We start from the raw sequence: 13,817 nt of genomic DNA, 5'->3' as shown, positions 1-13,817 counted from the left end.
ATAAGATTTTGATATACTGATAATGAAAAAAATTTACATCCCAAATAATAATAAAAATAATACCTATCCAAATTAATTAATGTTATGATATATGTTTAGGTATATCGATTTTCGTCATCTAAATTCATTTAGATGGAATATTCATAATTCGATCAAATTTCCTTCCAATTAACTCTTAATTGTAAATCGAATTAGAAGGTAATGCAGTCAATCTCGAAGTCTAATTATAAATTGAGTTATTAGGTAATTATAAAAACTGGTGCTCCTAATACTTAATAATCAATTTGAAATTATATTTCTTTAATAGTGAATTTCAAACTATATTCTAATTAACTTAATCAATTTAAAATTGTATTCTGCATGTAATCTAGCGGTATACAAAATACATTTCAGATTGTGAAGTTTATAAGCTGAAATTCAAAATATAGTTTTAAAAAGTTCTACTGGATTAATTAATATGTAAATTACTGTTAAAGAAATAATTATAATATTCTAAAATCAATACATTTATAATATATTATCAAACAAAATTCATCATAGCTATTGAGATGGGGAGAAGATGGAGGAAGAAAATGCATTAAGTAAAAACATTTTTGGTTAATGAAGAGTTTTAACCCTTGTTGGTTCATCCTTTGTGACTAGGAACATTCAAGAAAAATAGAAAGCAAATAGAAAAATGGTACAGAAAGTGTTATTGTTAATACTTTTAAACACAACTTATTCTTACTCAATACAAATCCATTCATGTAATTAATAAATCACACCAGTTTGTAACTACGTTGAAAAAAAAATCAGAGGTAATTAAGAAAAAGAAGAAGGAAGAAAAATAAATAAATAAATAAATAAACAATGAGAATCATAACAACTTCACATAAATACTATAAAATTTATCTACTGTTTGCAGCAGCACCATGGATTGCAGCTATATAGAAAAGCTGTGTAGCCGAAAGGATAATCATAAAAGCCTCCATTGTTTTCTGCAAATGTTTGACATTTCAAGGCTTTTTCAGTGAAGGAAATTACTCTATAAAAATATAAGACTATAAAATATTTAACAGAATTAGAATAATGGACCAAAGAGATTAATTAGCCTTATATAAAAAATTATAAACATATTTTATTACTCAGTTACTTTTTGCAGATGGTAAAATTTAAAATCTGAACTATCCAGCATAACAAAATGACAGTAAATAATGGAATTTTTTTAATCTTACCAGGCGAGAATTTCTGACGTTAAGTTGAATCTCTTTGCAGGCAAAACTGCAAAATTATATGTTAGTGATATCAGTAACTATGATACAAAACAAAGTTAATTTATGAATGCAAAGCAAAATTATTTTTGATGGTGGCTATATCAGTCAAAGAATAATAGACATAAATTAGTCTTCAAATTTAGCTCTATGAATAAAAAATTAAACAACTAGTGTAGTTGTTTAGAGATTTAGATAATATCAACAGATTTATACAAGACTAAAATAATATTGATACTGCTAGAGAAATGTATTAACTGCAAAATCCGAATGGTATATGGTGTTATTTTTGGTTAGATTGTGAAGTTGGAGAAAGGGATTACCCCATGGCAAGAACAGTAAGAGCCCATGCAATGGAAGCCACTGAAGCTGCAGATGGTAAGCTCTCAGAAGTCCATGAACGGACATGGTTGACACCTGAAATTAATGATCCAACACCAGCAACTCCAGCAATCAAAGCAAATGTCACAAAGAATCCAGTTGCAGCATTTCCCATTGGGAAGCTTATGGGTGAAAAATGAGCAGGTAGATCTAATCCTGGACCTGCATGCAAGTACACAATAATATTATTACAGGGCTCAACAACCATTCACAAACACATTACTACAAAAATACTAGTTATTACTGTGCATTTCCTGCGTGAAAAGTTTATACTGACAACTAGTCAGAAACCATGACAGATACGAGTTATAAAGAGAATATTATCAAAAACCATACATACATAGCAATTTATGATTCGATGCTGTTTACATAAAAGAGAAGTTATTTGTTCAATGCAAAGATTACACAGAATGGAAGGGCTTCTACTAAGGAAAGATTGGACATTTTACCTATTTCAAAGCCCTGATCAATGGCTCTGTTCATGGCCCATCCACCAATGCCTAAAACTATGACATACATGCAGAAGTTGAGCCCCAAAAGGAGGGTGGCAATGGGCTTCAATTGGTCGTTAGCCATCTAAGTACTAAGGTATTTTAGACAAGTAAAAAAGCTGCTTGGAAGGAACAAACAGAAAGGCTAAAAGGTTCTCAAAGCCTGAAACTTAGGAGATGGATGTGTTATGTGCAAGTGAGGGAGGGTCTTATATATGGGAGAAGTAGATGAAAGGTTTGGTTCTTTACTTGCTAAGGCTGCTACTTAGAAAGGACCTCATGCTTCAAATTCAAGGCAAGAGCAAATATGCCTCATCCTGATTCTTACTTGCTTCATTTTTTAGTTTATTTTTAGTATTGGTACCTTGTTAAAGGGCCTAGTTGTTCCTTTTCCTAGGCAAGTCATATTCTTTGCCTTTTCAGGACTCCTCTCACTGGCAAATTATTGCAATCATTGGTCCCTATCCTCTTCAAAACACTTACAATCAATAACATCCATTCACATATTTCCCTTTATCATATATCATCTTACATTCATGTAAAATACACTAGTACAAAGATTTGAGATTGTACATTTCTTTTAAAGGTATATAAGATTAATTTGTGTGTAGGTTTACTAGAGATTGTACATTTCTTTCAAAGGTTTATAAGATTAATTTGTGTGTAGGTTTACTACTTGTCTTCATTTTCTTTAAATAATTTATTATTTAAGAAAATATTTTTATCTTTTACGTGTTTATCCAACTGTTTATTTTATACATAAATAAACTCCATTTATTTTATACACAAATACGCTTCCTTAATATGCAATTACTTTTAAAACAAAATAAAAGAGATTTATTAAAATTTTAAAAAAATTGCATACTATTTCATACTTATTTATCATGAAAATTAGCAAACAAACTATACTACGTTTGGAAAGCCACAGGTATCATGAAGAATGAGGGAATTTTTTTTCCAGCTGCCACTGTTTAGAAAAAATATCTAATGACAAAACTTATCATTTTGCTTCATCATTGTCGAAAAAATGATTAGAATTTGAGTTTCTAAACACTTGAAAGGAAGGACTCAGAAGATACACGTGAGATAAATACCACCGTTTTGTACCAGTTATTTCTGATTGTCATAACCTAGCAAAGGATTTAAATTACAATAGAACTAAATCAAAATGTACGTAAATATAAATCTTGATTCATGTCACTATTTAACCACAACATCAAGCAATCAATATCAAACAGAAGATAAAATCTGGAGTTTCACTAAATAAAAGTTTTGATATTGCTGGTTAGCAAAACACTTCATTCAGACATCTATCATCATATTTTGATGAATATACCATCAGTTTAGCAATTGTGGGCAACGAAAACTCCACTTTGTTGATTATGGCACAACAAAATGCTTCCTCAAAATAAACAATTGACTTTAACTAGAACCAAATATTAACTCAATTGGGTAAAATAATTTTTAACAGTAAACATTACGCGACATAACAAACGTATGACATTGCAGCAAGGTTTTGACAATGAAAATAGCAAAAAGCAATCAAAACCTACTAATGGTTTTGACAATGGAAATAGCATAAATAAATCAAAATCTACTAATAAGGGTGTCAACCAAAGCTCACTACAAAACATAAAATCGTCTCCCCGACATTGGGATCTATTCATCTTCCTGGCTGCGTAGTCTGGCAGTTTTGTTTGTCACAACTACATCAAGCTGGGCAGCTCTCTCAACAATGTCCTTCCTCTTCCTTGTGGATACATTGTGAGCAATCTCAGCACAGTAAGTCCTGAAATAACGTTAACATAAAAAAAACAGAACATTCAGCCGATGTGTACAATGCGCACCTTAAGAAAGCATTCATCCAATGAAAAGAAATGAAAATTAAATTCCTGACCTGTTATGCATCATGAGAAGCTCAAGGTCTTTCGCATTGTGCACAACAAATTTCTTGAAACCATTTGGAAGATAATGGCGAGTTTTCTTGTCTGAAGCATAACCAATGTTGGGCATCAAAGCACATCCTTTGAACTTCCTCCTGACACGAGAGTCAATACCCTTGGGTCTACGCCAGCTTGGCTGTTAATACAAAAAATTTGAAACATTGTTAAACATAACAAACCATTTTCAAATATTTTAACATCTGTATCAACAAGATTACCTAAACCTACACAGAGCATGCTAGCACAAGAAAATGAAAAACAGGACAAGAAAAATTCTCATTAATTTATCAAGAAAGTTTTACTGAACCCTAACTAACATTGTTTAAAAAAATTTACAAGGAAAAAGCAAGTGAAGGCTTATAATAGGTAGCTAGATATGCCCATGAATGAAATTTATACAAAAACTCTAGTTTTCTAACAAAATAGGAAATTCAAAAATAAAAAAGAAAAGGGGAACAGAAAAACAAATAGTTATATAAACCTGAACAAAGTCATACAGTAGAATACCATACTGCAATCTCAGCCGAAAGATGGTGATTTAGTATAATAATCACTGATCAATCAGAGCATTAATAAAAATTCATCACAGATTGCAGAACATAATAGGCTCTAAAGTAAAAATACAACAGTCATTTGGGGAAAAACTATCAGGTTTAGGTAAGCCTGGCCTGAAAAAGTATAAAAGCATCCTTAAAATGAATAAAATGAAAAATAACAGAGATATAATAAACAAAAGATGCAAGAGATCAGATGGTAGTGCATGATTAAGGATCATCATTCATATTGCAGAACTGATGGATAAATATCATCATATCTCATTGCATTTAAAAATATACTAATTAAACTTAAATAAGAGACATTGCACAGAGACAGCGCTTCAGACAAAACAAAACAAAATCATTACTTTATCAACATAACTCAAGCAAGACTAGGGAGCAAAACATACTCAAATCCCCATCACATCTAAACGAAGACATTCGCGAACTTGAAAATCGGTAAAAACCTAAACCTAATAAACTAAATTTGAAAAACAGGGGATCAGATAAGAATGTCATTCACCATCTTACACCGTGTGGTGCAAATTAAGACTGGGGCGACAATAACCATCATCATTTCAACCCAAACAAAACTAAAAAATCATAAATGTAATGAACTTCACCCACACACTTCAAAATCAAAAGAAGAGGCAAAAATAAGATACATTCACATAATAAAAAAAACGTAAAATGAGGACAGGTACCACTGACTAACCTTGACGGAGATCTTGCGATCGCTTTGGGGGCGTATGAACCTCTTCACGCGCTTCTTCACGACCTTCTTCGAGAGCAATGGTACCGCCATTTTCACTTACCTCAATTAGGGTTTTCCTACCAGCGAAACCTGCTTCTCAACGTTTATATATAACATTAAGATTAAGATGGGCTAGGGTTTTTGGTTTGTGTTTTGGGCCATGACCTCCTTCATATTTATTACATATTGGGCTGAATGAGAATTACTTTTGTACCTTATCAAATTTGTATCTTATCATTTGAACCTGCATCCAATTTTCAAGTTAAATGTCAAACATACCCTTGAATAAAAATGTATAGAAATAAAAATATATTTTTTGACCTCCTTTTTAGAATTTGTTTTCGAATTATTATTTTTAAAATATATTTTTTGCATTTTTTTAATTTCTAGAACGCAATAATTTATTCTAAATTTTTTGTATTTTTCCTAATTCTAAATTTTCATTTTTAAAATAAAGGATATTTTTGTAAATTTAGAAACGTGTAGGGTGCAAATTAAGTTTAAAAAATTGGGTATAGGAAGAATTTTACTTATGAAATTCCTTTGAATCCTTAGGAAAATCTTTCAAGGCTAATTCTAATTGCAGTACTATTTTTTTATATATTATCAATTAATTAAAATTAATATAATAAAAAAATTAAATTAATTAGTATAAATTTATAATGATATAAAAACTTACGCTATTAATACATTTAAATGTTTTAATTGTTTAAAAGTATGAACTTCATTTGCTATATTCTTGGGTATATGCACTAAATGTAAATATTATAATTTCATCAACTTAATAGTTAAATATTTAGTTTTTCTGTTTTAAGTTATTAAATTTTGTTTCTTTGATTCAATTTTTCCTTTCTATTTTGGATAAGTGTTAGTCTTTTTCTTATATATACACCATGTATTTTATTCTCTAATATAGAAGTGAATAAGAATTTTCTTTGTATTTTTTCTTTTTCTGTTTTTCTCTCTTTTACGCTTGAATCTTTTTTTTCATTTATAATTAGAGTTATCATAATCTCACTTTCTCTATTGTGATTACGTATACCACAAACAAAGAATATTCATCTTCATTGTCGGTAATATCAGTATTTTTAATTATATATATAAGAAGGGTTAGTTTTTACATCATTAAAATTTATAAGAAATATTTATGTTAATATATAATTAATTGAAAAATGTTATTTTAGATATTGCAGTATCCTTTTTAAGAAAAGTTATAATGAAAAGATGAAATCCCTTGTGTTTGCCTTTGGAAGTCCGCATCATAAATGCTTCATGTTTCATACTAGTGATATAGCTCCAACTCCATGGTTATCCTCTTCCTGAATCACATAGTGCTTAATACTCCATGAAAAAGCATCCCCTTGAAGTGCCCTTCAAACTTCAACATCGCATGCATGTCCTCATACGCTTGCCTTCACATTCCACCTTTTTTTAAAAGTTATTTGTGAGAATCAATAGATTTTGAAGTAGATATATTAAGAAAAATTAAAAGTCGAACATCCGTTCAACAACAAGAATAAGTATTTATAAGTCTTTAATATGTACCATGAATATTTCAGGCTTATCACGAAGTATGCTTATAATTTGTCCAATTAAAAACTTATCGGACAAAGAACTTAATCAAATCACTTGTGTTTGTTCAACCATACTATTTGGGTCTATCAGGATAAATAAGACACTTATGTTTGTGAGAACTTTATAATCATAAATATATGTTTCACACTTTGTTATTTAAGTACAAAATCAAAACCAAATAAAATGGTATGTTAAATTTTGATCTAACAATCTCCCCATTTTTTATAATGCTTAAAACAATAAAGTCTAATTTAAACATATAATTTCCAAAAAAAAAAAAAAATAGTTTCATCATATCAAATTTTCATAAACCAATTTTCAAGAAATATAAAAAGAAGCAAGGAGTAGAAGAAACAAAGTAAATAAGAGTATTCATCCTTGTCTTCTTCTTGTTTGTTCTCCTTTAGACTGCGTTTGTTTCCAGACGAAGAAAGACAGAGAAATACTATTTGCAATGAAAAGTGAAGAAATCCAGTTAATAAAAAAAAAACACATAAATCGATTTTTTTTTTCACGTAAAACTTTCTTCGCAACTGTGCAAAGAAAGTTATATATATATATATATATATATATATATATATAAATTTTAATTTACATTTTTACCCTTTTTATTTTAAACTTAAATTATTTTTATTTTTATTTAAAATATAATTATAATTTAAATATAAAAAATATAAACATTATAAAAAATAATTATTATAAAAAACATAATTAATCATATTATATATAATAAATTATAAATAATAATTATAATAAAAAAAAATATTGTTTAATAATTAAAAAATAAATTTATATAATAATTATATTAATTAAAAAAAGTAAAGATAAAATAATAATGTTATTTAATATAAAAATAAGTTTTTATCAAATATTTATAATTATAAATATTTAAATAATATTTTAATTAAAAATAATTATAATTTATAAATAAATATATCAAAAAATTCAACCATTTTTAAATATAAGGATAAATTTGTAAACTTACATTTTTATTAATTAAAAAATATATAATTTCAATCACACCCATCACATCATTCACAAATTTTTATAAATTTTCCCCATAATTTTCATTCTATTTACCTTAATTCAAACACCTTAACTTTCTTTACATTTTTCCTTCAATTCATCTCAAATACACTCTTTTCTTTCCACTCCCTAATCCAAACAAAACATTAAACAAACATCATTTTTTTTAACTTTGATGAGTCTTTAACTAAGCTCCCTATAGCTTATTTAATATTTTTGTTGAATTTCTTCTATTCTCCTTTCCCTTGAAGTGTTTTTCATCAAAACTTTATCTTTCTAGAATTTTTTGTAAACTTCATATCTTCTCCCTCTTAAAGACCATCAAAATATGAGTTAACATTAAAGGATGAAGAATGCAATCTTCCCTTAAGCTGAAACTATCTTCTTCGTATGGGTTTAGCAATTGTCTTCTTATTTATAGAAGTTCATTTATTATGTTTGATGACTGTCGTATGATAATTTTTAACTGTATAGAGTCAACAAATATATTAGTATTACATAGACAATCACATTGTTTAGTTAGGTGGCATCAGTAAAATATTCATATATAAATTTTCTCTAATGAAATTAAAGTGTTTTATTGGGAAAACCATTGTGAAAATATTAACCCATTAATGATTGTCTTAACAAACTTGAGTTCAAAAACATTTTTTTAAAGATAATTACGAATGGAATGATATCTTACTTCAATATACTTGACCTTTGAATGTTGGATATGGTTCTTAGATAGGTTGATTGTACTACCGTTGTCACAATATACTAGTATATTATTTTCAAAATTGGAGTAATCTTCCACTTGATATTTTACCCAAAGGAGATATGAGCAACAACTAACATGTACTTCGTCTCTATGGTGAATAGAATGAAATTTTATTTTTTGCTAGACCAAGAAATCAAATAGGCTCCACTTGTGTTATAACATCCTAATAATATGAAGATTTCATTTTTCTTATAACACAAACACAAATTAATGGACCCTACAAGGTATTGAAAGATCTACTAGCAGTAAGATAAAATAATGAACTAATCATGTCTCAATAGATCGTCTAATATACTTTTCTTACCACTTTTAAAGGAGTAGACGTGTGCATAAGAGTCTTCATAGGCTTTGCATCTGACATGTTAAACTTCTTCAACATTACTTTAATGCACTTTTGCTGGTGGATAACAATGCTCTTTTCCTGCTTATCTTATAAATTCGAAGCCCTATGAAGAATTTGAGTTTTCACATTATACTTATCTTAAACTCTCACTACATTAACTTGAAAAGTCTCTGCACAAGCTTTTATTAGTACCACAAATAGTGATATCATTTACATAAATTTGTACAATAATGAAATTATTGTTGCATTGTTTTCAAAATAAGGTTGTATCAACCTTTCCTTTTAACAAATCATTTTCAAGTAGAAAATTGCTTAGTTTGTCATACCAAACTCTAATTTGTTTAAGGACATACAAAGCCTTTTTTTTTTAAACTAAACACATAATTCAATTTTCTTTACAATTTTTTTTTTCTTTGTTGAAACCATTTAAGAAATCACTTTTAACATCAATTTGAAGTTTGATATTTTAAAAACAACAAAGACAAATAAAATCCTTATTTCTTCAAGACGTGCAACTATAGAGCAAAACTTAGTAAAATTGATGTCTTCTTGCTAATTGTAATCCTACTCTACAAATTTAGCTTTTATTTCTCACTTCATTGACACTTCTAATATCAATTACTCTATGACAAAAGTTAAGTAATTTGAATCATGACACTCTGACTATTATGCTCTTAGAAAAAAAATTACACTTTAACTATTACTTGTAGTTTTTAAGCCAAGTACTTGATCCAACAATATGTTAGCACTTTTTTTTTTCAAAGAAAACTTTTTTTTTCCAAAGAAAACTTTTTTTTTATATATAAAATCGAAAAGAAAAAAATTGTTACAAGAACCATTTGGGCGGTTACAGTTTTAAAAAATGTATAATTTTACAAGCATGATATTTAAAAAATTAGGTAGGTCTAAAATGAAAAAAAATATTTAATTATTTTAAAATAAAGAGAACTTGTTAAATTACTTATTTTATTAAATATATAAACTACTTTTTATTTATTAGGATAAAGTTGTTCAATTAAAAATAATATTAAATAATTATTTTTATTTAATGTAAAATATCTATCATATAGTAGTAGTGTTTAATTTTCTCAAACTTACATTGCACTATTCGAGAACAAATTGACATTCTAGAAAAAGAAGATTGTTAGAATTGATATAATCTTGTTAGAATTTATAATCAGTAAAAAGATAAAGTAAATGAGTTTAAATTTTCTTTTAGAATATTATATTATTTTAATAAAGCAATTTTACCATTTTGATTTTTATATAACACATTAACAAAATATGTTATTTGCTAATAAGATGGGAGAATTTTTGCTGTAATCCTCCTTATCAAATATTTTTTCCTTATTTTTTTTCAAAATTTGAAATCATTAATTTTACCTTTAACATTATTTTCAAAATAGATAAATAATGTTTATTTTTTAAAATCTGAATGTTGGAGATCCCACATCGATTAGAGATTTACTTCATAATATAGTATCAAAGTCATTTCTAGTGAGTATTTGTTGGTCTTATCAAACCACTCGTTATTGGACCACCCATTATATGTTATCCCACACAAGAATACTTAGAATATAAAATAATATTTTTAATTTTATTGAATGATCAAAAATAAGGTTTTTTATACAAAGACCAAAATTAAACTCTCACATTTTACTTAGATTAAAAAACGACATAATTCGTACTAAAATTCAATTACTTATCATACTAATCAGTGGAATAAATATATGTTTTATATAATTAGAATATATGATAAATACTTATAAATTTAGATAGATCATATTATAGTTAAAATATGTAATGAATAAATACTTTTAAGAAATAAATTATAAAATAGGTTTGCTAAAAACTGTGAAATACTTTTATTTTTTTAATTATTGATAATTTTAAAAAAATATTAAATTTTTAGTTAAAACTGTTGGAAAAGATAAACAAGTTAACAAACCATTATTCAGTAGGCATAAGATATATTTTGTCAAAAAATGACAGAAGATATATGAATTCAGTGTTAAATCAATTTAAATTTAGAAAAAAAATTACATTTTTTCAAAATCCATTTAAGATACTCAACCAAAGTTTAAAAACTGAAAACATAAAAAAAAATACGTGTTTAAATTTTAATATAACATAAATATATTATTTTAGCTTTTATTTTCATATCATATCTCATTTTATCTTATATTATATAGTTTATTATCTTATATTATATAGATGAAAATGGCCATTGTAATAAACTTTTTCTTCAATGTTAGGTTTTTACTTTAATGAACAAACCACACAACAATCAAGTCCTTTCCGTGCAATGATAATTAACTACCAATGCCAATCGAAATTGGATGCAATGAGTAAAACATCCATCTTTATGAATATTGTTTGATCTCATCTTGGTATTTTGAGGATATGAAAATTAACGAGGGTAATTATTAAAATTATTAAAGTTAATATTAACATTTTGTTATAAGTGAGAATATATAAATATCTTATAAATATATTGTTGAACTTGTAACCACTAGAGTAAAACAATTTAGTGGTCATGTTATAATAATTATTATTATTATAGTATTAAAAAAATTATTAAATAGATATTAATTTTAGAAAAAAAAATAATTAGTCACTCTATAAACTAAATTAAATTAGAGATTAAAAAATTGGTATTTAAAGTAATTTCAATTATTAATAAATAGTTTTAAAATTAAGATTTTAATTACTAATTTTAGAAAAAAAAATTAGTATTTAAAGTAATTTCAATTACTAATAAATAGTTTCAAAATTAAAGTTTTAATTAACAATTTTAAAATATAATAAGTTAGTTAATAAGTCGTTTATATTTTGATAAGATTACTTTTAACTATATTGTATATCCTGAAAACATTTAAATTCAAGAAAAAAATATGATTGAAATATTCATATTTATGCGTAAATTTAATTTTGGTTTTTGTATACCGCACAACAATCACAATTATGTAAACTCCCTACAAATTATGATTATGTCCTACTAAATCCATGTGACATTAATATATCAATATACCAATATATCTTCCTATAAATTAGGGATCATGCTATAAATTAGTTAGCAAACTGATATTTGATTGATTCGGCTATCACAACAAGGGCTTATGACTAAAGACTATAAATAAATCATTTACAAAAGTGTAAGGTCGTTTTAATCGACTTTTACTATACACTCTTTATATAGAGTACTTACTTGATCGTCAGAGTACCTTTTTCGGTCAACCCCGACTGAACACCAACAATTAAATGAAGAGACTTGAAGAAAGGAACAATTAGACAACTGACACATTAACAATTGTACAATCAGTTTCAATTTCAGGTACTATTTAGGTTCACTTTGTTATTCAGAAAATTATTAAATTTTATATGGTTAGTTATAGTTATTTTAAAAAATGTTTATATGAAATTGTCAGAAATAGAATAATAATGTCATAATTTGTAAAAAATTTAATTACTTATCATATTTATTTTAGTTTGTATATTACATGGAATAAATATTTTTTTTTATGTAATTAGAATCTATAATAAATACCTATAAATAGATAGATCATATTATAGTTAAAAACTGTAATGAATAAATAATTTTAACAAATAAATTATATAATAGGTTTGTTACAAAAATCTGAAAAACATTTATATTTTAGTTATTGATAATTTTAAAAAAAAATTATTATTTTATTTAAAACTGTTGGAAAAGGTAAAAAGCTAACAAACCATTTATTCAGTATTAAAGAAATGAGATATATTTGGTAAAAAAAAAGACATAAGATATATCAAATGAGCATTAGATGTATTTAAATTTAGAAAAAAAAATACACGTTTTCAAAATCAATTTAAGATATTCAAACAAAGTTTTAAAACAGAAAGTGTAAAAAAACAAGCAACCGGATACGTGTTTAAATTTTAATATAACATAAATATATTATTTTATTTTATTTTCATACTATATCTTACTTTGTCTTATATTAGTTTCTTTATCTTATGAAGGATGTAATTCTACCAAAAAACAAGCTTTAAATATAGATAAATAGATTCATATGCATAACACATCAATTCAAAACACACATTGTGGAGATTTTTCCATGTTCAGCCTTTGCCATAATCTTGAAAGAACGTGTCAATAGTCAAAGAGAAAAAAGCTTCAGAAGATTGCAGGATTTCAAAGCTTTTCTAACCACTTTTGCATTTGAGTGGAAAAAGAAAAGAAAGGCATTGGAAAATTGAGAATGGAGAAGAAGAGAAGGAGGAAAAGTGGTGGAAGAAACGAAGAGGACAGATTGAGTGATTTACCAGATGGTGTTCTTCTTTACATAATGGAGTTTTTGCCCACAAGACAAGTTGTTCAGAATAGTGTGTTATCTAAAAGATGGAAGAACCTTTGGAAAAGCCTATCCACTTTATCTTTCAAACCCTTCTATGGAATTCGCAAATACAACAAATCTCTCTCACACATTTTCTCCAATCGAGATCATTCTGTTCCCCTGCACAACCTTCATTTGACAGTCTTTAATTCTACTGCACCAAAACTCCTCAATGATGCCATCAAATATGCTTCATTGCACCATCTCTAGAAGTTGACACTCTCTATAGATTTCAAGTTCAAAGAAATGCCTAATTCTTTCGTTTCCCTTATTTTCAACTGTCAATCTTTAACCTTTCTTGACCTTTTCATCAGTTCCTCTTGCTTTTCCTTGAAACTTCCACCGTGTCTTTTGCTACCATCTTTGAAAACCTTGAATCTCT

General features: G+C 26.7%; 2 protein-coding genes and 3 non-coding genes across 5 annotated transcripts; all 5 read right to left on the bottom strand.

Moving 5' to 3' along the window:
* Positions 1–669: 669 nt before the first annotated feature.
* On the bottom strand, positions 670–2,314 carry LOC137822895 (membrane protein PM19L-like). The gene is made up of 4 exons (XM_068627917.1): positions 2,081–2,314; positions 1,574–1,793; positions 1,215–1,260; positions 670–977 (listed from the first exon to the last, which is right to left on the bottom strand). The coding sequence occupies exons 1-4, from the start codon at positions 2,205–2,207 to the stop codon at positions 888–890; spliced, it is 483 nt and encodes a 160-aa protein (XP_068484018.1). The 5' UTR covers positions 2,208–2,314; the 3' UTR covers positions 670–887.
* Positions 2,315–3,543: 1,229 nt separating this feature from the next.
* LOC137822896 (large ribosomal subunit protein eL32z) lies at positions 3,544–5,476 on the bottom strand. The gene is made up of 3 exons (XM_068627918.1): positions 5,317–5,476; positions 4,020–4,201; positions 3,544–3,911 (listed from the first exon to the last, which is right to left on the bottom strand). Exons 1-3 carry the CDS (start codon positions 5,404–5,406, stop codon positions 3,782–3,784), a joined length of 402 nt encoding a protein of 133 aa, XP_068484019.1. The 5' UTR covers positions 5,407–5,476; the 3' UTR covers positions 3,544–3,781.
* LOC137823237 (small nucleolar RNA Z196/R39/R59 family) lies at positions 4,578–4,660 on the bottom strand. Its single transcript, XR_011083090.1, has one exon. It is a non-coding gene; the product is annotated as a small nucleolar RNA Z196/R39/R59 family (small nucleolar RNA).
* On the bottom strand, positions 4,806–4,884 carry LOC137823236 (small nucleolar RNA Z195/SNORD33/SNORD32 family). The gene has a single exon (XR_011083089.1). It is a non-coding gene; the product is annotated as a small nucleolar RNA Z195/SNORD33/SNORD32 family (small nucleolar RNA).
* LOC137823253 (small nucleolar RNA U31b) lies at positions 5,101–5,182 on the bottom strand. The gene has a single exon (XR_011083106.1). It is a non-coding gene; the product is annotated as a small nucleolar RNA U31b (small nucleolar RNA).
* Positions 5,477–13,817: the final 8,341 nt, after the last annotated feature.

This window comes from Phaseolus vulgaris, chromosome 9 (genome assembly GCF_000499845.2).
Source record: "Phaseolus vulgaris cultivar G19833 chromosome 9, P. vulgaris v2.0, whole genome shotgun sequence".
Lineage (NCBI taxonomy): Eukaryota > Viridiplantae > Streptophyta > Magnoliopsida > Fabales > Fabaceae > Phaseolus > Phaseolus vulgaris.
Note: the sequence above shows the minus strand (reverse complement) of the source record. Positions and strands in the feature narration are given on the sequence as shown.

Bases quoted from the DNA above. Each gene is read 5' to 3' on its own strand.
- LOC137822895 (XM_068627917.1), bottom strand. From the start codon at position 2,207: ATGGCTAACGACCAATTGAAGCCCATTGCCACCCTCCTTTTGGGGCTC. The intron at 1,794-2,080 runs GTAAAATGTCCA...ACTTGCATGCAG, and splicing joins TGATCAGGGCTTTGAAATAG to GTCCAGGATTAGATCTACCT. The intron at 1,261-1,573 runs GTAATCCCTTTC...ATAATTTTGCAG, and splicing joins CTTACTGTTCTTGCCATGGG to TTTTGCCTGCAAAGAGATTC.
- LOC137822896 (XM_068627918.1), bottom strand. From the start codon at position 5,406: ATGGCGGTACCATTGCTCTCGAAGAAGGTCGTGAAGAAGCGCGTGAAG. The intron at 4,202-5,316 runs GTTAGTCAGTGG...TTGTATTAACAG, and splicing joins ATCGCAAGATCTCCGTCAAG to CCAAGCTGGCGTAGACCCAA. The intron at 3,912-4,019 runs GTCAGGAATTTA...ACGTTATTTCAG, and splicing joins CTTCTCATGATGCATAACAG to GACTTACTGTGCTGAGATTG.